Raw genomic sequence first — 23391 nt, forward strand, 5'->3', positions numbered from 1 at the left:
AGGCCAAACTGTGAAAGTTGTTCCCATAACCCAATAACAAAATAAGGTACATATCGGCGATATATACACTGCATTATAATATACTTTAGAAAGTGACACATTGCATCATATATTGACAAGGAATTTGGTCTATGGTATGGCAATGCACGTTAGATGACAGGAAAAATAGAACAAATTCCCTGCTGTTCTTGTTTTTCTTCCGATTTCTGCTAAAACCCTCAATAAGATTTATCAATTTGGAAATATATTTGTATCATGATTTTACTTTATTAAACAATGTGCGTATCAAACGTGTGGCAACTTTTCAAGACCGACTGGTCCATTTGTCAAGCCATGACAGAGCGATAAAAACAATACAAATCGCTTACGTTGCGACACGTTTGTGACTTACACATTGTGTATTAAGTAAAACCATGATAGATTTCTGTTACAAGTTTTATAATTCATGTCACTACAGGTGACATCAGCAATGTTGATAAAAACAAACGGGAAGTATTTTATTTTCAAAATGCTCAAAGAATGAAAACCTGTTTTATTTGCCAAATGCTTCCAAGATCGAAAGCACCATCATTTACTGGACATTCAATGTTAGAATTCTTATTGATACTTGCACGTACTGTGATTGAAAATGGCCGAAACATGGAATTCGGATGCAATTTGGATATTACTAGGCTGGAAAAATAAAGAATGACAAAAATGTCCAAGTAGTTGAATTTGTTAGAATTCATTTTGGTTTCATAATAACAAGATTCTAGAGGGATCTTGTCGTCAACCTTCATCAGATATTTTATCTTTTTTTTTTCAGTTCCTTTTTTTTATGTTGGATTCATAGTCGTGTCAACAGTAAATGCACCATGTGTTGTATTTTCTTTTTTTTTAAACTTAAATACAAAACGAAATGTCCTTTTAAAACAAGGATGTCTTTCAAACTATTGACTAGATTAGTTATGTGCGACAAATGATCAGAGAGATTTCTTATTTCTGGTATCCATCTTTTTCTTCCGATCATTCTTAAAATAAAACATGCAAAGCTTGGGATATGCAAGAACTTATTTACGAAACTTGACAAGATCAGTAGAAGAATATTAACAGTGGTCAAATTCAAGACGTCTGTTTAGTTTTTCCAATCCTTTCTGGACCGACTAAGAAATAGCAATAACACAATATAACTGTCAAGTTTTAAGATGGTCACCTAGCAACAATACAAAAGAGAAAGATCTCACAATATTTCTTGAAAAATAGCAATATCAAGAATTGGTCAAGGACATAAAAATTACCGACGGATGAAAAGCGATTTGAACAACCACTGATCTCATAGTGGTGTACAACAAATAAAAAAAACATCATTTTTTCATATTCAAACAGTTTATGTTTATTTACACATTTAAATAAATTATTCGTTCACACAAATTTAGTATTCATTCATACAGATGAAATTTCCATTCATGCATATAAAATCTTCATTCATACAAATAAGATCCATTCATACAGTTCACGTTTTCACACAAATATAATACTTCATATAGAAAAGTATTCCTTCATAAAAATAGGAAAAAATCATTCATAAAGATGAATCAATAGGTTTAACAATTCTGCTGTGATACCAACTTGAAGTCGATAACATCCTGTCTACTGTCCTAGTTTTCTATCTCTTAAACAAAACAAATCTATTTTGCTTGCTTATTCCTCTACTGTCCTGCAACGTACTGTACAGAGGGGATTCAATTGTGTATTTCATATAAGCTCCTACTTAAACATTCACAATTCTTAAGATATAAAAAAAAAAAAAACATTAATTTTTCTTATTCCAAAGAAATTCTGTTCTTTCAATAAATACCACCAGTGGAAAAAAAGCTATGTTAAGTTCGAGAATAACATAACAAATTGTTTCAGAGTTAGTTTGAGCCCATAATAGGTAGATGGCATCAATCTTGCATTAAGTCATACACCTAATTATAATCAGTCATGCTATTTATGTGCCTGATTGGACCGTCTATACACATTGAAGCAAGGTAAAAACTCCTGATCTGAATATAGACCAATACTGTTATGTAGAAACCTTGTACCGCTGGTTAGCTAGAGCTTCAGTAAAGCCATTCCAATAATGTTTAAAGTTAACAAAGGTCAGCAGAAACCCATTAGAGACTTTGTATATATCCAAAAGAAGATCAGATCAGTGCCATTGTGTGTCAACACCACAGCATATAAGTTGGCACGTTTTTCTGTTAGTGCAAGATTCACATAATGTTCTGCCCAAAATCGCAACTCTTTGGCGATGTCATGAAGAGTTTGACAATGTCACGAATTACACCAAACTGCGATGTCATTATTTTAACATTGTTTAACAAGTTACACATCTTCAGTGACATCATCATGAGTTTGACATTGTGCAACCAATGTGACATCACAAATTCATTAACAATGGAGAAAAAAAATCTTCCCACAGAAATGTTTAAATATAGAGGTACAAGAATATAAATCACTTACCTACAGTTGAAAAAAAAATGCTTATCTAAATCTTTGGATGGTGTTTTGCAATATACCAGACCAGACTTGGCTAAGTCTCGTGCAAAATATCGTCCCTTCATTGAAATATTGTTGTCTTTTACAAAAGTCGCGGTAAGAAATCGCAATAAACATATACATATTACACATTATCTGTTCAAAAATCACAATGAGAAGCAGAAATCAGAGACATTAAATTGAACAAGACTGGCACCAATATGTCATCTGTAAACATGTACACAATGTGCTTGCTTTATGTGATTTACAGATATTGACAGGGTGTTACCGTTCCATTAGACTGATTACTGGAGCTGGTATATTATGTGAAAGGTCAAGTAAAAAAAATCTCAATATTTCAAATCTGCCAAATCAAAAATGTAACTGCACACCATAAGCATACAAATTAGTCATTAAGCATTATTTGAATTTCATTTTCTAATTCCCCTTTGCATTTTTTTAAAAAATAAGCTGATAATGTATTTTTCCGTTATAGGAACCAGTTGGATTGTAAAAAGTATAACACATACATTTGTACACTAGGTTAAGTAAATGTGTTTCAACTCAACAAGATACTTCTCTCCATTTCAGTCTGACTTTGAAGATGATCGTGATCACATGTTCAGATACACGAACAATTAATACAAACGAAAAGTCCTTTCATCACTTTCCCAGTAATGTCCGCGTATGGTAACGATTCACATCCTCTTCCTTACATCCTCATTCATCCTCATTCAACCTCAGCTCTGCGTCAACATTGAAGATAGTATTTCATACTGATAGAAAAAAGATAAGTAAAATACACATCAACTACACTACACACAAAAAGCAACAAGACGACACTATCTACTACAGCAAGACTGAAGATGTTGGGTGGAAATGACAATGATGCATTGGACAGACTCGGGTGAAGGTATGTGTACCCAACTAAGCTATACTCTCTAGTTAGTACAATTCAAATTTATTAAAAGTCGAGCCTCATTTATCAAGCTAGTACCTGTCTGGGTGTCTCATCATCCAGCCAGATTCAAGGGAGACAGATTTCCATCTTTTCTATTGAGAAGTGTCTCAGTAATTCAGCTTTTTAAATTTTTTGAAGAAACAAATATCCATCTTTTCTTTTGAGAAGTGTCTCAATAATTCAGCTGTTTCAACTCTTTTTTGGAAAACAAAATTCTATCTTTCTTATTGAGAACTGTCTTAGTAATTCACCTTTTTCAATTTAATGTAGTTGAGAATGAAGATGGCTGAACTATGAAACTCCACTGAGTATTTTAGGAATCTGCCTCTCGACCACTTTGACTTCTCAATTTTTCTTTAGTATGTATCGGGTGTATTCTGTCATATTGTCCCAGTAGGTACATATCCAAATGACTTTCATTAGACCATTTATTCAAAAATTATAGAAAGCAGAAACTGACAAAGACTTGAAATCACCAAAAATTTCTTATACTTTAAAAATGAATTTATACCTGTACCCGAGTTTTCCACAAGATAACTATACAATTCTATACTAGTGACTACTTATAATCATACAATCTGATATTTAAGCATTAAACTGCATTCTTTTTGGACTTACTGATGTCTTCAAATTACGAATAGGTTTGCTGACAAATACAGGGATGTTATGATTATTTGAGTATTAGTTTTCAGCGGATCAATTTATTTTTGTTCGCAACATGCATCAGCACGGACAGTAAAACCAATTAACATGTGTGTACTATTCTGTTTTAATGTAACTTCCTACATAATACATTTCATTGGTATCGTTTCTGTAGTATACATGCAATAAATGTGGATTAGAAAAATGTCACTGTGTCACTAAATATTGACTAGGGTTACAACAGGAGACATTTTAGTCAAATCTTTGTGAAACATGTCTACTTTTCACCAAATAAAACTTCATCATTTCTGACAAAAGTTTCCTCAAAATATATTGTGAACTTTGTCAATACCTGGTGCTGAACTCCAAAGTGTAAATACAAGATTTATTTTTCTCAAAAGACCATAAAAAAATTGTTGATTCAGTTGACAAACATGTGGACAGTATCATTCTGCATGGTGGTTTTACTGTCATAGATTTATTTGATCTATCAAAATGAAATTTGTTTTAACATCGCATATATTGTGATGCACCTATTTATAACTACTGTTAACACCGGACTTGTAATGATAATATTTTTATATCATTACCTAAGCAGTTTAGCTAATGCGAAAAGCATTTTTTAGGTTAGTTGGTATTGATGCAATAAACATTTCTCCCAAAGTACTTTTTACAACAATTATGAAACAAGTTATTTCAACTCATATAAACCACTCTTGTTGGCCTTTTAACGTCCGATAGGGTAATCGAACCCTTGTCGCCTTGGTGAAAGGCAAATGCGCTATCTACTGCACCACCCGACCACCCTTATTAATTATGAGACTTCATCACTACAAGCACTGTTGACTTATGTACTTTCGACACTGGTTTTATTTCACTGTGTGCACACACAGTGAAAAAAAACAGTGTAGAATGTAATCGTAACATTTCGTGCCCCAGACTAGCATTTTGGCGACATGTTTTATGGGCAATACTATATAATCAGAGACGTCAAACCCTTTTTTTCAAAGGGGTTTTCTTTTTTTAATCGTACTGTGGGAGAAACAAGATCTCCAACTTGTGATGATTGGTTATCGTTAACACCCAAACTCATGAATTTATTCTCAAATATGAAATATTCAATGAATAGTGTAGATATAATATTTGAAAATAAAGACTAGATATAGAGTGGACGCAACTTATATTCAACGATCAACTGTTGGGAATTAACCTTCTAAGTAAAGACTACAAGACATATAATAACAACATCCAAATAAAAAGGCACCATATAGTTTTGAGTTTTTAAAGTCATGCATTCTAACAAATTTTGAACTTATGGTTAAGAGTTAATTTACTAAATATCAATCTAAACTCTCCAACAATATATTTAGTTCATATACTTAATATTCTGAAAATTCAATTATTCCAGTCTAAGCCCCTACCCCATGCACTAATGCAATGCTAAATTAACTCATTCACCCCTGAAATTTCATAATGAACTAACCCAACATTTGAATTGGAAGAGTTCAAATGTGTCTCCAGGGGTAAATGAGTTAAATGTAAATATATACTGGTATAATTATAATTTGTAATTTTGTATTAGATACACTAAAGGCAGAAAAGCAGAGGATGCCATCAAGATTAATGTTGAAATATTAATTGTATTATGCTATTTGAGCTAGATTTTTATTCATGCAAATCCAGGGATTATATATAAAATTGTATTAGGGCAATAGTTTCACATTTTGTAAAAATCTGAATATAATGAGAACAACTCCCAGATTATTTACTGTATCACAGGCTTCCTCCATCTAATACCACTATCTGAATGAAAACAAGACCACTTTCATTTTATGTAAATTTGACCTCATTTTTATCAAAAAAAACTGTCTAGACTCAAAAAAAGTATTTGCGAACAGTGGTATTGAAGAATGACAGATGTCAAGGATTTTTATCATTTTGAAATTCATTTTAAAAAGGGGGGAAAAAGAAGAAAAAAATCCATGCACATTTCATGACAACAATTTGTTAAACACTCTACTTTCGTTTTTAAAATTAGCCTAGATATTTAAATGAATACTATATATACGTAGACATGCAATTTTGTATCATAAATTTTAATATGGGTCTCAGTCAATATCACTTTGTTAGGTTAATATAATTAGTATTCACCTCGTAAAAGGTCATTACTGGTAAAAGTTTTATATAAATGATATGGCATGCTGGTATTTTTTCAGAGTTTATTAAACCCTAAAAATACAAAGAACGGTTTTTGATTATCTATCTTTTTTCTTATATAAATCGAAAATATGTCAGTGAGTGATTTCATGATGAGAATGTTATGAAATATTTTTTTTTTCAAATTAACCTTACATGCAGCAGATTAAAGCTATCGTGTTCACCACTTTCAAACATAAAACCACAGATGTCTGTTGAACAGTAGCCATATTAGTACTGAAGTCAACACCCTACTGGCAATATATACATGTACATTGTATTATACTTAGGTTTATTTAGTATGTAATTGTTACGGAATATCCATCCTCGATACTCCATTACGCTATCTGCACCCATTGAATATATCATTTATTTTTGGAAATCTAAATTTGATCTGTGCTGTCAACTTGCTTCATTATGGCCATGACATTACTGACCTTTCTGATTAAAAAAGAATTGTAGAGAATTAAAATATAAAGTCATAGGTGGCGTAAGTATCTATTGTGCAATTCCATGCCATAGCTTTAAACTGTCTCCCAATGAAAGCATGCCTTAACACAAGCACTGAAGATTTCATGTTGGGTTTTACAGTTGAAAATGTCCTATTCATGAATGTCCTTTAAAGCAATGACTGAATTAAGTCAGAATTTGCCAGCAGCAGTTATAAGCATTGAGCATTCAGATATAATATGGCTACCATACTAAGTAAGTATCTGTGTTTCTGTTTGCAGTTTATGACTTCACACAATAGCTTTGATATTATATTTCAACAATACTGAGAGCAAATTAATACAAAGAAGGGCAAGTTGCAAAGTCAAAATATGAATTAATGTCATTAAATTTATCCCATAACACCTCTGTTTCTAGACACTTAGTTCATGGCCTAATATTCTTTTTTCACAATGTAAAATTATATAACATCAGGGGTGATGTCACCATTCTTTGAAATGACACAAACACCCTATGATATTACACCTTACATCAAACTCTGTCCTGATCGAAAATTCAAATTATGTGCTTGTCACAGAGAAAAGTTAGCTTTTCTTTAACTCATTCACCCCTAAAGACACATCTGAACTCTTCCAATTCAAAGGTTGGAATAGTTCATTATGAAATCTTGGGTTGAATGAGTTAACATGTGTATTATGGGATAAACTAGTAGATATCCAACTCGTGTATTTATTATCAAATATAATCCAATTATTGAAAATGATTGATTAAACTTTAAAAAATAAACTCCATCAATTATATCAATCCACACTCGTTGGATAATCTCTTTATACACATACAATGTTCAGATCTGTATTGATTCAGAATAGATCTTTTTAAGTAGGTAAATGATAAAGCAAGTAATCAAATACTTAGACTTAGTTTGTGATAAGACTGCAACTTTATGAAGGTAAGGTTTGAATTATATATTTGTAATGTAACTTTAAATGGGTAAAGATGTAACTTGATGTGGGGATGACATATAGCAGCAGTCATAACGACTGGCAGACATTACACACTTGAAGATTTAATTTTATACGCCAAAATGAAAATGATATATAATTAAATCATGTAGTCAAGTGAAGAATTATTTGATTACGTTTGTATGTGATTACTTGCAGATACGACGTTATCAGTGCTCACCTCTTGTCCTTTCTCCTCCTCCTCCTCAATTGTCTGGTCCAGAATAGCCTGTATTCTTTGCTGAAGTGCACAAACCATTTACATAATAGTGTATTCTGTCTTTGCGTATTGTAGAGTAATCTTCCCTTGTGAGCAGGTATTGATTGTTCCGTCATTGGTTTGTGTTAGAAAATTACGTCGTTTTCTCAAAAATTGATGACGTTACTCTCACAAACAAATGACGTTACAATCAATACCTACTCACAAGAGAAGATAACTCTGCAATACGCAAAGACAGAATTTACATATCAATTTATTTTTCTCCAAATTAGATTTAATTACAAGATTAAAATTTAACTGGTCATGGAAGCGGTACTTTCTTTCAATACCACTGGTTATATTTGATGTGGTAATTTACTTTAATGACAGTTTACCTGTAACACAGGGCTGTCAGTTTTAGCCAGACGATCCTCAGTTGATTTCCGCCGTTGTCGAATCTCCTCCACCTGGCGTTTTAACTCCGACAGCTTACTCTGCAGTTCAACTGTAAAACAAATTTCCAAATAGTGACATTTGATTTGAAAACTGATTTTTCATTTTACATTTTTCTGCATTTCAAAGGTTTTAAATTCTTTAAAAACCATGATACACTGACTTGACATTCAATCATGGCACTAACTGTGCCTAATTAGACATAGGATTTACCGTAATTAAAACAGATTGAGATTATCACAGAAATATACCCGAGTCGGGGTCACCACCAGCCATCGTGTCCTGTGACATGCTGTCGTCCTTGCCAGTGAAGGTGGACACACCCTGCATGTAGGCTCCCCGAGACAGATCCTCTTCCCCACTGTCCATGATATTGATGTCTTTTTCTTCTTCCTCCTCTTCGTCTTCATCCTCCTCCTCTTCGTCTTCATCTGAGCTGCTCAGATCCCCAAACAGATCTGTGCAACACAAACAAGTTTTATACTGTAAACCTTAAGATATTTTTTTTATTTCGTTGGCTGTAAAGACTTTGTTGTACTTTTTTTCCCTCAAACAAAACTTTTTACTGTAAAGAATGAAAAATCATTCAAACATCTCACTCACCACAAACAAATTTCTTACATAATATCTTATTTTGTCGCTGTAAAGACTTGGTTGTACTTTTTACCTTACACAAATTTTTATACTGTATCAAACTGTAAACAATGAACGTTTTTATATCGTAAAGAATGAAAATTGTGTCGCCACAAACCAATTTTATACAGTAATCCGCAGTGAGGTGTTCAGCTAATACACAGGTGTGTAGGATTGAGGGTTTGGTTTGCTATTCTTTTGACTTGACAATCAGTATCAGGTAATATGTTTAAGGTAAACTATGTTCACCTGCTGACAGTCTGTTGTGTACTGGGCACTCAATAAATTGTATATATGTACCCCTGGCAAATAGCTACTGGCGTCAGTTCTCCAGAAAACTTTTTAACAAAGGAAGTTTTTCACTCCAACTACGGTAGTTTTGTTTTCTTTCAATATGAACTGATACATTGTCACTTTGAGGGTAGAAGTTGTCATACTAACAACTTTTGGAAATAATAAAACCGGAACAGAAAAGATCTGAAATGTTACAATAAGCATTATTTTTTAATTTTAAAATCACTGGGGGTGCCCTTATCAGAGCAAGTCCCTTAGAGTTTTGTCAACCTTTTTTAAGATAGTACTTCAGTCATTTCCTACATAAGTTCTGAAAAGCAGTGAGTCATTCATTCAAAATTAATAACTCACAACTCACAGGTAATTAAAACACTGCATTTACAGTGCATAAAGAAAGCATGATACTATTAGAAATGTGACATTAAGCAACATGATATTAAGTGAAATCTACTGTAACCTAACTTACTTCCATAGTCTAGACCGCCAGAGTTCTGATTCCACTGACCAGATTGACCTCCGACCCAGCCTTCCATTGTCGTCTGACCTTGACCATTGGAATCTGCTGTGGGCTTATCCTCCTCTACGATGATCTCCCACTTGACATTGATGGCCTCAGCATCGGTACGGAACAGTCGCTTCACCTCCTTCTCAATGTCAGGCTGTTCCATGTACTGTCAAAAACAAACATAAGCACTTTTTGACTAAACTGAAAGCCAACTTTTAACAGAGAAATTATATTTACAACATTGAAATATTCCAAAAACTATAAGAAATTGAATTTGCATAGCACTTTCAGGAACTTGTTGTTTCCAGTTACCATTCAAATTGATCATTGAATGCTTATTACTAGAAGCAGGGACATTATACGTCCCTCCTAGAAGAGAACTTCAATAAAAAAATAAAAAAATCTTGGAATATTTTAAAATTTGATTAAAGGCAGTATTATGATAGTTTAAGGGACAGTGCAATAGGTAAACAGTTCTCACCACATAGGTTTGATTAACAATTACTAGATTTTGTAATCATTCGTCAGTTATCACTTTGACAGTGAATTAGTTCTAACCTTTTTCTTCAATGTCTTTCTGAATCTTCTTTTCCTAACATTTTTCAGTGGCGGGGTCACTACAAAGACAAAATCAGGTTTCAAATGTATTGAGTTTAAAGATGACAATATAACAAGATTCTTAATAAACCTAGAAAATCGCAACACTTTACGGTCAAGAAAAGACCAAGGATGGTCAAAATCTGCATGGAAGATACAATTTTAAAAGAAAATATTGAAGCTCAAGTTTAGGAAGGGGTGAATGAGTAAGATAATTCACAAAACAGTAATAGTAGGACAAACCTCCATGTGGATAATGGTATTTTTTGTTTTTGTCCTTCTCTTTCTTTTTGGGGCTTTCATTTTCATCTTGACTCGTCTCTTCATCTGTATAACTGCATATTAGTATCTGGAAAAATATCACAAATAGATAGAAATAATGTAAAATAGACTATCAACATTTCTATTGTTTCATAATTGTTGTAAAATAAAGTTTAAGAAAAAAGTATTTATTTACTTATGAAAAATGAAGATTTAACATGAAGAACCTGGTCAAATTTAAAAAAATGAACACTTTGATATGTTAAATAATAATAATAATACGAGGTTTTTATATACCGCTTTATCACAACCTAGTTTGAAGGTCGTCTCAAAGCGGTTCACAAATTATTATTGTTTGTGGTTATAGGGTCTTTGTAACCAGCCAATATCTTTCTCAACTCCCTTGGGAGCATACAGCCAGTGCTGCCATTTCGGCGCTCACAGCTAGCATTCAACAATTCTAGCACTGCCCAACCACATACTCATTTACAGCTGAGTAGACTGGAACAAGTGGAGTAAAGTATCTTGCTCAAAGATACAACACAGTGCCGTGCCTCGAACCTGCAACCCTTTGGTCACGAGCCTGGCGTCCTACCACTAGACTAATGTGTCTCCACATGTTGATCAATCTGATTAAAATCATCTGTTACATGGCTCCGACTGAACATCTGAAAGTGCCACGGGTTTCAGACGATCAATCTCAAATAACTTCAGAACTTTCGCATCATTCTCATCAATGTCCACCATATTTGTTACAACTCCGAGCGCCCTTTTGAAAGAGGGTCTCTGATTGGTCAAAATTTAATGAGTATTTATAAATAAAAAGGTCACCTGAAAGTGACCCTGACCGCGGCACACTCAGATGTTCAGGCGTAGTACGAAGTTAACGAAGCCATGTAACATATGATGTTAATCAGATTGCATGTCGATGTACTGTACACGTTAACTTACTTGTGAAATGTCTGCTGTCTTGTAGAATGTCTTCATATCGACTGTTTTATGAGATTCAATTATACATGGCAGGTCCATCAACTAAAACATCAATTTAATTTTAAAAAAGTAGCAATTATTATAATTTACAAGGATTTTGTAGATTACCATTATCAGGATATTCAGGGCCTAAATATAGAACCAATAATAACCAAAAGTACTACAAACAATGGCAATGAGAAAACAGAAATAGAGGAAAAGGAAGGAAGTATTGAGACCAATTTCATGTGTACAACCCACCTTTCCATACAACAGTTCGTTGCCATATCTAACAACACAGTGTCTGTGGTCTGGTTGCACCTCAATGCTGAATTTATCCTTCATAGTCAGAGAGCCTGCTTGGACATCTCTTCGCAATGCCATGGATGGTCCCTGTAAAAATGAACAACAAATCAAAATACACGTGATTTTTTTTTAAATTTCTAGCATGTCATTAATTCCTTCAAAGATGAATAGTAGAAAAGAGTGAATCTCCAGACACCTGCTGATATATGTCCATGTGGATCAATGCAACGAAGACACAGAATTACAGTATCAATGGAATTGTAGAATTGAAAAATGTGAAAGGTATATAATGAAGACATTTATGGTGTAAGAATGTCTGTAGGGTTTCAATATTTTTAAACGCTCTTTTAGCTAACTACAGTTGCTCTGTTTTAAGGAATGCACTAGTACTTAGTGATGTTATTAAACAGTCGTGCAGTGTAGATGTTTTAGCAATCAAATTTTAATATATTTGTATATTTTAACATGATAAGACATGACACTTCTGTCTCTTGAAATATGTATTATTCCTCAACCAAGGGTCATTTTAGAAGTTTCCTCTGGACCTGATACCAGACTAAGACATTTTGACAGGTAGGCTAGATGTCAGGTGTGGGCTATCTGGTTTAGACCAATACTGCCATAGTTTAAATTTGAGTGAAGTCTACTAATTTCTCTTATTTTACCATGTTTTATTTGGAAGCGTTATATCGTCTTGAGCTACACAGAGTCAATTACACTCAGGCTGAGTACGACTTGTATCAGGAAGAAGACATTAAAACGGGGATATACAGTCTGACAGTAGAATCTCAAACAATGGTTACAAGTTCACAACCCGTATCTGCTGTGGGTCCATCATTCACGCTAATTTCATGCTGCTACTGATCAAATATAATGCTCATTACCGGTGGCAGCCTAAGGATAAACTGTTGTTCCAGGTCAAATGCTGGTTCAGACAGAGCTTCTTTCTTTCTCGGCGCATTTTTGGAGCTCATCTTTTAGTTCTTGGCCAGCCGGAAACACTACAATAGAATCTAAAATAAGATAAATTAGAAACGGTATTGGTGTTACATTTCCGGATCTGATGGACATGTTCAATGGAAAATAGAACAAGCAATTACAAGCATAATGCATTAATTTCAATTTTTCATTAATGGGAATTATTTATCTATTTAAAAGGCTCAAATGAAATTTAATTGGTTGATAAATTGTTTCTCTTCACTTAGAGCAGAGTTTGGTGAGACGTACACGTATATTAACGAAGCAAGTGTTAAAGAAACATATATGTATACGTCTCAGATCAGAGTAAGTGTTAGTGTCTCCGAGAAATTTCAAAATCATGTATAGCAAACCCTTGGCGATAAAGTATACAGTTTTCCTGTGCTCCACAAACAACCGCTAACAGTAGTTTCGCTCACTGCATACAATATATGCCTACTACAAGATACAAGAATTTTTATTAAGAGCCGTGTTTGTAACAATGCTGCTGTCACGACTTCCTCTCAATAAACCAGAGGCCTAGGGCAATGATGTTTGACCAAAGGGTTATCAAGTTGTATTTAAAGGCCGCATGGGTGAAAGGTGATCTAAACATCTAAAACGTGTAAAAATACTCTGAACACATTATAGTTTAGGTCAAAATATAGCTGTAACAAATTCTCACGTCCATGTAATGATATATTGCCGGTAGCATATACTTGGGTGAATGGTTAAAGTTTTGGATGTTTTTGATATGATGTACCATCCATTTTATCTATTTTTTTCTTGCCATTGGGATATATTACTGATGATAATTAACTTGGATTAAGTGCATGTTCACTTAATTCCGAGACCTATAACAGGAAATCAACACAGTAGCTAATATAAGTATGCTTGAAATACAAACGGGACAAGCGTTCCATAATACGGTCATCGGATATATTTTTCTACTCACATAATATTACAATAATAATAACAATAATACACAGACGTATACAGCACCTGCAATTTTATAAATTCTTTTACGCGGTTTACTTTAACAAATCTGAAATTACAATTTTCTTCTGGATAAAAGGTAGTAAAATATTTTAAAGTAGTGCACAGTAAACGGTACACATGCAGTGAATCATATACATTTAATTTGGGATCAATATCTAGTTCAATATGGATTTAAAAATATATGCTTAAATTCTTTTGACGAAACAGCTGTATGACGCAGTGTGAATCATTTTTAGTATGATTATCTATTACATACTTGTATAGGTGCAATCAGCTAGTCTTACTTACGTTCTTCATTCAAAGACTTCTTGAAAACAGTTAAAAAGATCTTGCGATTCTGTACAAAACCACAGTTCCATAGCCTAGCCTAGTTGTCACCGATGTATGAACCAGAGTCTTGCTTGGATTTTCAATAGTGGCATTGCCCCACGCTATAAAGTCAGCATCAAATTCGGACTATTACAAGGAGGCAAGTACACCAACATACACTGTCTCCAGCATACATACACACTTTCACACCCCACACGGAGGCACGTTCAAATGTACTTAAATTACCTTAGATGTTAATAGGACGTTAAACAAAATGAAACCAAACTAAAACTAAACATTGACCTTTCGATATAGTTTCGAGCGTCTGCTTCACTCAAGTCATCAAGATGAAAGTTCAGGGGCCTGTATTCACGCAACAAGGTCAAAATGTCAATCTGAATTTGAGCACAAAAACGGTTTTGTGAATAAAGACCAAAATCTCCTGTTATGATGATCTCTTGCAATATCACAGTCTGGTGGTCTGGAAGAAATCCATCTCGTCAAATGTACGGTAATGAAGATCATTATTCTTAGAGGAAGGAACTAATATATCACGTAATTCTTGTGCCCTGTTCTGGTTTTAGCCTTATGACCTGTTATGGTGCCAACCTTGATAACTGTTCTGGTGCCAACCTTGTGACCTGCTCTGGTGCCAACCTTGAGGCCTGTTATGGTGCCACATTATGACCTGCTCTGGTGCCAACCTTGTTCCCTGTTCTGGTGCCAACCTTGTGACCTGCTCTGGTGCCATCCTTGTGACCTGTTCTGGTGCCATCCTTGTAACCTGTTCTGGTGCCAACCTTGTGGCCTGTTCTAGTGCCACCTTATGACCTGCTCTGGTGCCAACCTTCTGCCCTGTTCAAGGCCATCCTTGTGACCTGTTCTGGTGCCATCATTGTGCCATGTTCTGGTGCCATCCTTGTGACCTGTTCTGGTGCCAACCTTGTGACCTGTTCTGGTGCCAACCTTGTGACCAGTTCTGGTGCCAACCTAGTGCCCTGTCCTAATGCCAACCTTGTGACTTGTTCTGGTGCCAAACTCTTGAACTTATCTGGTGCCAACCTTATGCCCTGTTCTGATATCAAACTTTTGACCTGTTCTCTTCCCATCCTTGTGACCTGTTCTAGTGCCAACCTTGTGACCTGTTCTATTCCCAAGCTTGTGACCTGTTCTGGTGCCAACCTTATGACCTGCTCTGGTGCCATCCTTGTGACCTGTTCTATTCCCAACCTTGTGACCTGTTCTGGTGCCATCCTTATGACCTGCTCTGGTGCCATCCTTGTGACCTGTTCTATTTCCAACCTTGTGACCTGTTCTGGTGCCAACCTTGTGACCTGTTCAGGTGCCAACCTAGTGCCCTGTTCTCGTGCCAACCTTGTGACCTGTTCTGGTGCCATCCTTTTGACCTGTTCTCTTCCCAACCTTGTGACCTGTTCTGGTGCCAAACTTTTGACCTTATCTGGTGCCAACCTTATGCCCTGTTCTGATATCAACCTTATGACCTGTTCTATTCCCAACCTTGTGACAGGTTCTTATGCCAACCTTGTGACCTGTTCTGGAACCAACCTTGTGACCTGTTCTGGTGCCAACCTTGTGAACTGTTCTGGAACCAACCTTGTGACCTGTTCTGGTGTCAACCTTGTGACCTGTTCTGGTGCCATCCTTGTGACCTGTTCTGGTGCCATCCTTGTGACCTGTTCTGGTGCCATCCTTGTTATCTGTTCTGGTGCCACCTTATGACCTGCTCTGGTGCAAACCTTGTGCCCTATTCTTGTGCCATCCTTGTGACCTGCTCTGGTGCCATCCTTTTGACCTGTTCTGGTGCCAACCTTGTGACCTGTTCTCGTGCCAACCTTGTGACTTGTTCTCGTGCCAAACTTTTGACCTTATCTGGTGCCAACCTTATGCCCTGTTCTGATATCAACCTTATGACATGTTCTATTCCCAACCTTGTGACCTGCTCTGGTGCCAACCTTGTGCCCTGTTCTAGTGCTATCCTTGTGACCTGTTCTGGTGCCATCCTTGTGACCTGTTCTGGTGCCAGCCTTATGACTTGTTCTAGTGCCATCCTTGTGACATGTGTAATGCCCGTCTTGTCCTCTCCTCAAGTGGCAGTCTTGTAACCTCTTCTTATCCAACTAATATGGGCTTTTCTGGTGCAAACCTTGTGACCTGTTCTGGTGAGCGAATTAAGCTTAGGGAGCCATTAATGGTTATCTCAACCTCATCAAACAATTTTTAAACAGTAACGTATTATAACATTAACATGTTTTATAGACTTTTTGAAGTAAAATATTTCTTATTGAAAAAGACATTTATGCCAGCAGATATTTCAGCATCAACCATACTGACAACTTTGTGTTTCAGATTGTTGTGACCTACATGTCCTGCATTTGACTGAAGATGAGAAACGAGGGCTATACACAAGGCAGGGAGCACTTATCCTTCTGAACCGAGAGCACTTTCAAATGGCAGCTTTTCTAAATCTAATTTGGAAAAGGTTTTCTTGAAACTTCCTACAATGTTTTTGTTTTGTTTTCAGTGATTCATGATGTTCTTCCATTTTTTTGGTGTCACCTCTGTAACTTTTGTTGTCTTTTCAAATCAAATAGTCAAACTTTGTTCTTGTTAGTTGACTCTCTGGTTACGTTTTAGTTTGTTTGCGATGCATAGACATATGTTTACATTTTATATAAAAAAAAACCATCAAGCAGACTGAATATAAACATATTTATTACAAACAATAAAGGCTGACATATCTCATTCCACACACCATGAGTTTACCCATAGCAACAGTGCTACAATCAATCGGAAACAGTCAACACTTTCCGTAAACGGAAAATTCACGTTTACAGAAAGTGTGAATGGTTCCCGATTTTGCTACAATCAGGCTAACATGCATCTGTATATGATGACAATTAACTCTACAAGATGACTATTAACAATATTATTTACCAACAAATATAGATTTATTGAGATTTCCTTATACATCAATTATTTTTACGGAGTTTACCTAATGGACAATACATAAAGATGATAATGAACCATATATACAAAATGTATACATACCAACAAAACAATAGAATATAATTATGAAGACCTAATGGCAATCGCTTAATTTTTTTTTAAAAATAGAAAAAATAAAATTATTGAAAAGACTGACATCATAGAATTATTCTATTGGCCATTATATATATGTAATATAAAACAATAATCATTTCGAAAATAAAAAATAATGCATCACAATAGTGGAAAGGTGGATAGACGACCCAGTTACTATTCGACAATAGTATTTTACAACAGAAATCATAACACTACAGATCTAACAATGGAAACACCATATGGAATTGGATGTTCAACGTAAAAAGAACAGCTTATGTGGTTTATCAAATTAAAAATTAAATTAATAAAAAGAAACAGCTTTAAGCCAAACATTTAAGAAAATAGAACAATACAGATACTTTTTTCCATGATGGGACATTCTTTCATTTGATATTAACACTGAAATGTGTAATAACAATCATAATTCAGGTAATTTACACACTGGCCGCTTAATACTAATACATGTATAACATTATTCTTCTGGAAGAAAGTGTTCACATAATAAATATGTTAGATGCTTATTTTAATATTTTTCTTTGTCTTTGTCTTTGTCTTTGTATGTAGTATATATATCCGTCTACACTTGTTATGTATTATTGATATAATCCAAGTAGAAACAAATGTTACACGTTACTTTTAGGCATCAGACCCCAAATTTTCAACGACAGGTTAGGCCGGGAAAAAAATGTATGTTTCAGGTACCCCGAACGACCCTAGTTTTTACCTCCAACACTAACAATTTTATCTCATCCAGTGTTGGGATAACTTGTTCACCGTATACAAACAAATTAATTGACGAACAATTTAGCAACTACATATATACCCTCTCTACTTCAAAGGCAGGTATCAAGACCAAATTTAAATCCCATATTATTATTTTAAAGACCTAAAACTATGTTTGGTGTTTTTTGTAACTTGGTTAATGAGCCCCACAAAACTTCAAAAATATATATAAAAAAAAAAGAAAAAAAAAATCCCAACCAACCTATAATCGTATTTCTTTTCAGTCACCTTACCTGAAACATACATAATATTTGTTTTGGCCTTAACCTATTGAGCAGTAAACACAAAACGTCATGTATGCATTTCTAGTAGTAATATGATATTGTAAAATGCAATAATTTCAAAAATATTAAAAGTTAAAATTTAAACAATCTGTTTAAGAATGCAAAATGAAATTCTGAAGACAAAATAAAATATTTGTAAATTTTAAGAGATTTATCAAAAATCGCATTTTGAATATTCGATTAACCATCGATAACACTAGTTTTATGAGAATATGTTCCAGATGATAAGGTATGGCTATACCATCATCAAATGCAAGTAATACCCCGACCGAAACGTGAGGAACGCATTCTCATTTAAATAAGACATTTCATTGCGTCATGTATAAATCAATTTATTTCCTACACTAAAATACTTTTAAAACAAATTATTATGCGTACAAATTTCAAATCATTTGCCAATTGTACTGGTAACAAGAGAACCGCGGGGCAGAACAATATACGCCTGTCGAATGCCATATAGTGTTATATACTTTCTTAAATTGAAATAAGATCTATCTACATCATTCTAAGAGTGGTTAGCCGACATGCTATAAAAAATGTAGGAGAAAATCTCTGGACAAAAAATCAAATGCTGAAATGAACAAAGGGCAATAACTTTTGCAAAAATCGTTGAATCAAAGTTCTTTTAAGGGAAACACAACTTCATATCATGATTATAATGTATACCAAGTTTCAAAGAGATCCGTTGAAAAATATAGGAGGAGATTGCCGGACAAAAATCAAATACTGAAATAAACAAAAGGCAATAACTTTTGCAAATATTGTTGAATCAAAACTCTTTTCAAGGAAACACAACAACATATTATGATTATTAAGCCTACTACGTTTTAAAGAAATCCGTCATAAAATGTAGGAGGAGATCTCCGGACAAATAATAAAATACTGAAATGAACAAAGGGCAATTACTTTATGATTATAATGTGTACCAAGTTTCAAAGAGATCGGTCGAAAAATGTAGGAGGAGATTGCCGGACAAACAATGGTTTAAAACGCCGGACGGACAGATGGACGGCGCCATACCATAATACTCAAACTAATGCCCTGCAGCAAACCTTGACCACTATTAACCCTCATCTTTAAGCTTTCACCACTGTAGACCATAATGGACTTAACCAAATCAATGGATGGTAGAGTTTATTCAAGTTACATAGGGGTGAAATGTTTAAGCTTTTGGGATGATATCAGGATCATGTTTTGATACAGGGAGTGGTACATTGTTGAATAATATTCTCAAAACATCACACAACAATAATCTCGTTAATCTCGTTAATCTCTTTGCTGCAAAAATAGATATAAAAGTAAGTAAGATGCCTCGATAATGCAACTAAGACCAACAACATATTAATGATTTTTGACTAGATAATTTTATCTATCAGAGCAAAAACAGTGTGCTTGACAGTTGTAAATCCATTCATACTGATTGTAAAAATACATGTGCAGATGTCTACACCTGCAAAAATAATAATACAAAACAATAATTTCGTAACAGAAGTTTAATGGACAATAACCTTTTCATTTATATTATTAAAAATGATACATAAGTTGAAAAATAAATCTGAAATTGTTTGAAGAATAAATCTATAAAGAGGCAATACTGTGACAATAAGGCTAGTCTATAATACACCAGATATTCAACCTCCAAAAAATATATGGCTAACAGGCAAAACACGAGAGACATTCACCCTAGTGTGTTCTAAACACATATTTTTTTACACAGGTACAGAAACATTCAGCCATGTGTGTTATACACACATATAATCAATTTTAAAGATCCCTGTCCCACTGCAGGTAAAAAACTAGAAAATTTCACAATAGGTTTTTTAGACAAACAGTTACCTCTCTTTATTTCGTTTCGGATACAACTGAAAACAGGCCTGAATAGACATCACCATTATCTACTGCTGATTGGGGAGCTCGGTTGGTTAGAGTGAGAGTACCGTGATCAAAAGTCAAGGGTTGGAATCTCAGTCTAGCTCCGTGCATTTTTACTCTAAGAACACTGCTGTTAAATTTGTTTTTATGTTCAACTGTTCCTCGTTATTTTTCATAACAGTGCTGTAAGGAATGGTTTTCTTTTCAGAAATGATTTATTGAAAATTATTTGTTTTTAGCAATGGCACAGGGATCGTTAAACAGGTCCAGGTAATAGGAAACGTTCTACACACTTATATACATGTTCACACAGGTGACAGGAGAAACATATAAACTCATTCACCCCTGAAGACACATTTGAACTCTTCCAATACAAAGGTTGGAATAGTTCAATATAAAATTTCAGGGGTGAATGAGTTAAGGTCATCATAATCATGGGCTTAAAATATAAATATCATATATAAATAAATTTCAAACTTTTTGAAAATACCAATAGCCTCCGACATAAAATTTAATTTAATATTAGCTCAAATATATATCTTTGTTTTAACATAAAAAAGGGTACATTTTTTCTTCAAAATTACCTGATTGAGTTCTCAGGGACAAGGCAGTGATTTGCGTGATACAGAATTAGTGTACCATCAATAAACTATGCGTTACCAAGGATGACAGGTCAGAACACTTATGATAATATATACGCCATCCAGCACAGATGCATTCAATTAGTGTTTAGAGTTATCTTCCTTCAGGATATAATGCTAGCTCACATAGATACATGTGGTTATCTCCCTTTGCATTTACAGATTCATGAAATTAGTGCTTGTTATCACCCATTAGTACATTTGTGCTACCTTACTCAGACTAGCAAAGTTATGGCTCGAATTATCTCTGATTCGGATATGTGCTGCACAGACACATGAAAGTATCTATCTTTTTAATATATGCTTCCTTTTACAGAAACTTATTAGACTTATCTCCCTTAACGGTATATGTTACTTTTAATAGATTAAGGTGATAAGTGCAAGACTTATCTCCTTTATTCCAATTAGCACTATGTAATAATCCACCTTCTTATATAACTATCATATGTGATATTAATGAATTAAGTTAAAGTAGTAGAACTCTTTAGAAAGGAGGTTAGTATAAATGTCATAGTTAGATAGTATACATCCTGTCTCCCTTTTCTATTCCTTCCTTCCATACTTTATCCCTTCTAATCATTTCCCCGTCTTTTCTTCGTCTGCTGGATAACTGAACTACTTGGAAGTGAAGCGAACGTAAAACCAATCAATCAATCAATCAATCAATCAATCAATCAATCAACCAATCAATCAATCAATCAATCAATCAATCAATCAATCAATCAATCAGTATACACCCTTAAGTTTGCAGCTGCACCATATTGCTTTAAAGAATCGCCAAACACCGAGACAAGAAGCAACAACGACAACCAGTAGACGACACAATGACTAGATATGGTTCTTCTTCGTCAGGTTTAGTGTACAGGAATGTCTTTTGGGAGTTTTGGCCAAAGCTGAGTCACCCTGGCGGCAATCAAAAGAGGTGTGTACATAAGACTAGTAGTAAGCTCCATGTAGGAGAGCAGCCTCCTTCACGATCATGTCTTGGTTGCCATACAGCTTTGTGTAGGAGGACGCCTCCTTCCACTTCTTTTCTTTCTGTTCAAGAAAAAGAAAAATGAAATGAACACGTTTCATAAATAATCTTTCAGGACAAAATACAAGCACCTTTTCTTGTATATTTAAAGCACTTTTTGTAATATTTTTTTGAAGATAGAAGTTTTCAGGAAAAGGAGTCAAGATTGTCTGTTTAAAGTGTACAGATACGTACATAGAGGTTCCCCAACGAGTGATGGTTGGTTATCATGTTTATCTAACTTGAGTTTGTTAATTTTAAAATTGTCTAATTATAAGACACAAGGTTTATCAAGTGGCTTTTTCAATTTTAAAATTAACTAACCTGAGCTAGATAAACATGATTATCAACCATAACAAATTTGAGGATCTTTTTCTTCTGCATCGTTCAGATATTGGAAATACATTATTCGTGTTTCCAATCTGGGAAGCAATTGCCGTGAAATGTGACGTCACAATGGAAGATGACGTCGTAAGGAATTGTTACCTGACGTCATAATTAGAAGATTGACCAATGTCCAGGGTGTCAGCCACAAGTGGGTAACCAACAATGCTTACCAACTCCTAGCAGGTTTATCCATTAAGACGGGACAGAGGAAACCTATGGCAGTTGTGGGAGAAAGTAATACAGCACACAACTAAAGTTAGTTACACTGGTGACAGTTTACATCGATGGTTCTTAACTACCAATACTATACATTACAACACCCTGCAGTAAGTGACTGAGAGGAGAGTTTTAGTATATAATGTAGCTGTCTTACCTCCTTAACTATATCGTCCAGTATACTGCCACCTCTGTAGTGGAGGTTCCAGACCTCGGCCTCTCGCCAGGCATTGTCAGTGTTGGAGGGATCGTCAATGTAACCTTTATATATCACCCCAGACGTCATCCCTGTGTTGGGGCCAGACCCCGGCACAGAGAACTTGGAGAAAAACTGAAATATATAAAACAGATTTTCAAATTAACGTCACATGGAAGTATAAAATGTACTTTCCATGATATCATGGGAAATTGTACAACAATACCATATTCATATGTAATTAAGACAATGCCTGGTAATAAGCCCACCCATATATTGCAAATAGTATATAATGAGGAGGCATGCTAGTCTAGTGGTAGGACACCAGGCTCGTAACCGAAGCTATAAATGAGTATGTGATTGGGCAGTGCTGGAATTGTTGAATGCTAGCTGCGATCGCCTAAATGGCAGCACCAGCTCTATGCTCCCCTTGGAGTTGAGAAGAATATTGATTGGTTGCAAAGGTCCAATAACCATAGATAATAATTTGTGAACTGCATTGAGATGACAAACAACCTTAGTTTTGATGGAGCAGTATATAAGAACCTCGAAATATTATTAATTAAGTAAAAATACCAACAAGTGTATTTCATTATTGTGTAATAACACAATCCCCACAAATAACACAAATAACACAATCAGACAAATGTGTTCCCCCCCC

At 34.7% G+C, this 23391-nt stretch overlaps 3 protein-coding genes across 5 annotated transcripts in view; 1 reads left to right on the forward strand and 2 right to left on the reverse strand.

Moving 5' to 3' along the window:
* Positions 1–869: 869 nt before the first annotated feature.
* On the reverse strand, positions 870–12993 carry LOC110454829 (transcription initiation factor TFIID subunit 7-like). 2 transcript variants are annotated; one of them, XM_021504560.1, is made up of 10 exons: positions 12854–12993; positions 11925–12056; positions 11646–11726; positions 10677–10782; positions 10395–10453; positions 9798–10002; positions 8656–8862; positions 8347–8456; positions 7934–7993; positions 870–3248 (listed from the first exon to the last, which is right to left on the reverse strand). In XM_021504560.1, the coding sequence occupies exons 1-10, from the start codon at positions 12941–12943 to the stop codon at positions 3243–3245; spliced, it is 1056 nt and encodes a 351-aa protein (XP_021360235.1). In that variant the 5' UTR covers positions 12944–12993; the 3' UTR covers positions 870–3242. The 2 variants fall into 2 exon arrangements, with proteins under 2 accessions (XP_021360235.1, XP_021360233.1); XM_021504558.1 differs by having other exon boundaries at positions 870–3278.
* A 1829-nt stretch (positions 12994–14822) lies between these two features.
* LOC110454802 lies at positions 14823–15974 on the forward strand. The gene is made up of 2 exons (XM_021504522.1): positions 14823–14907; positions 15052–15974. The coding sequence occupies exons 1-2, from the start codon at positions 14823–14825 to the stop codon at positions 15972–15974; spliced, it is 1008 nt and encodes a 335-aa protein (XP_021360197.1).
* Positions 15975–20780: 4806 nt separating this feature from the next.
* Positions 20781–23391, reverse strand: part of LOC110454821 (transient receptor potential cation channel subfamily M member 7-like) — a 61702-nt gene continuing 59091 nt past the window's right edge. For both annotated transcript variants that reach the window (XM_021504540.1, XM_021504539.1), the window contains exons 31-32: positions 22692–22865; positions 20781–21954 (exon numbers count right to left, since the gene is read on the reverse strand). In XM_021504540.1, coding sequence (XP_021360215.1) covers positions 21853–21954; positions 22692–22865 — 276 coding nt within the window. In that variant the 3' untranslated portion in view covers positions 20781–21852. The remainder of the gene's footprint in view (positions 21955–22691; positions 22866–23391) is intronic.

Source organism: Mizuhopecten yessoensis, unplaced genomic scaffold, assembly GCF_002113885.1.
Source record: "Mizuhopecten yessoensis strain PY_sf001 unplaced genomic scaffold, ASM211388v2 scaffold8071, whole genome shotgun sequence".
Taxonomy (NCBI): domain Eukaryota; kingdom Metazoa; phylum Mollusca; class Bivalvia; order Pectinida; family Pectinidae; genus Mizuhopecten; species Mizuhopecten yessoensis.

Excerpts from the sequence above, each read along its gene's own strand:
- LOC110454829 (XM_021504558.1), bottom strand. The coding sequence starts at position 12,943 with ATGAGCTCCAAAAATGCGCCGAGAAAGAAAGAAGCTCTGTCTGAACCA. Across the intron at positions 11,727-11,924 it reads ACGAACTGTTGTATGGAAAG|TTGATGGACCTGCCATGTAT; the intron begins GTGGGTTGTACA and ends TTGATGTTTTAG. Across the intron at positions 10,003-10,394 it reads GAAAGACATTGAAGAAAAAG|TACATGGAACAGCCTGACAT; the intron begins GTTAGAACTAAT and ends TGTTTTTGACAG.
- LOC110454802 (XM_021504522.1), top strand. The coding sequence starts at position 14,823 with ATGACCTGTTATGGTGCCAACCTTGATAACTGTTCTGGTGCCAACCTT. Across the intron at positions 14,908-15,051 it reads CAACCTTGAGGCCTGTTATG|TGCCACCTTATGACCTGCTC; the intron begins GTGCCACATTAT and ends GGCCTGTTCTAG.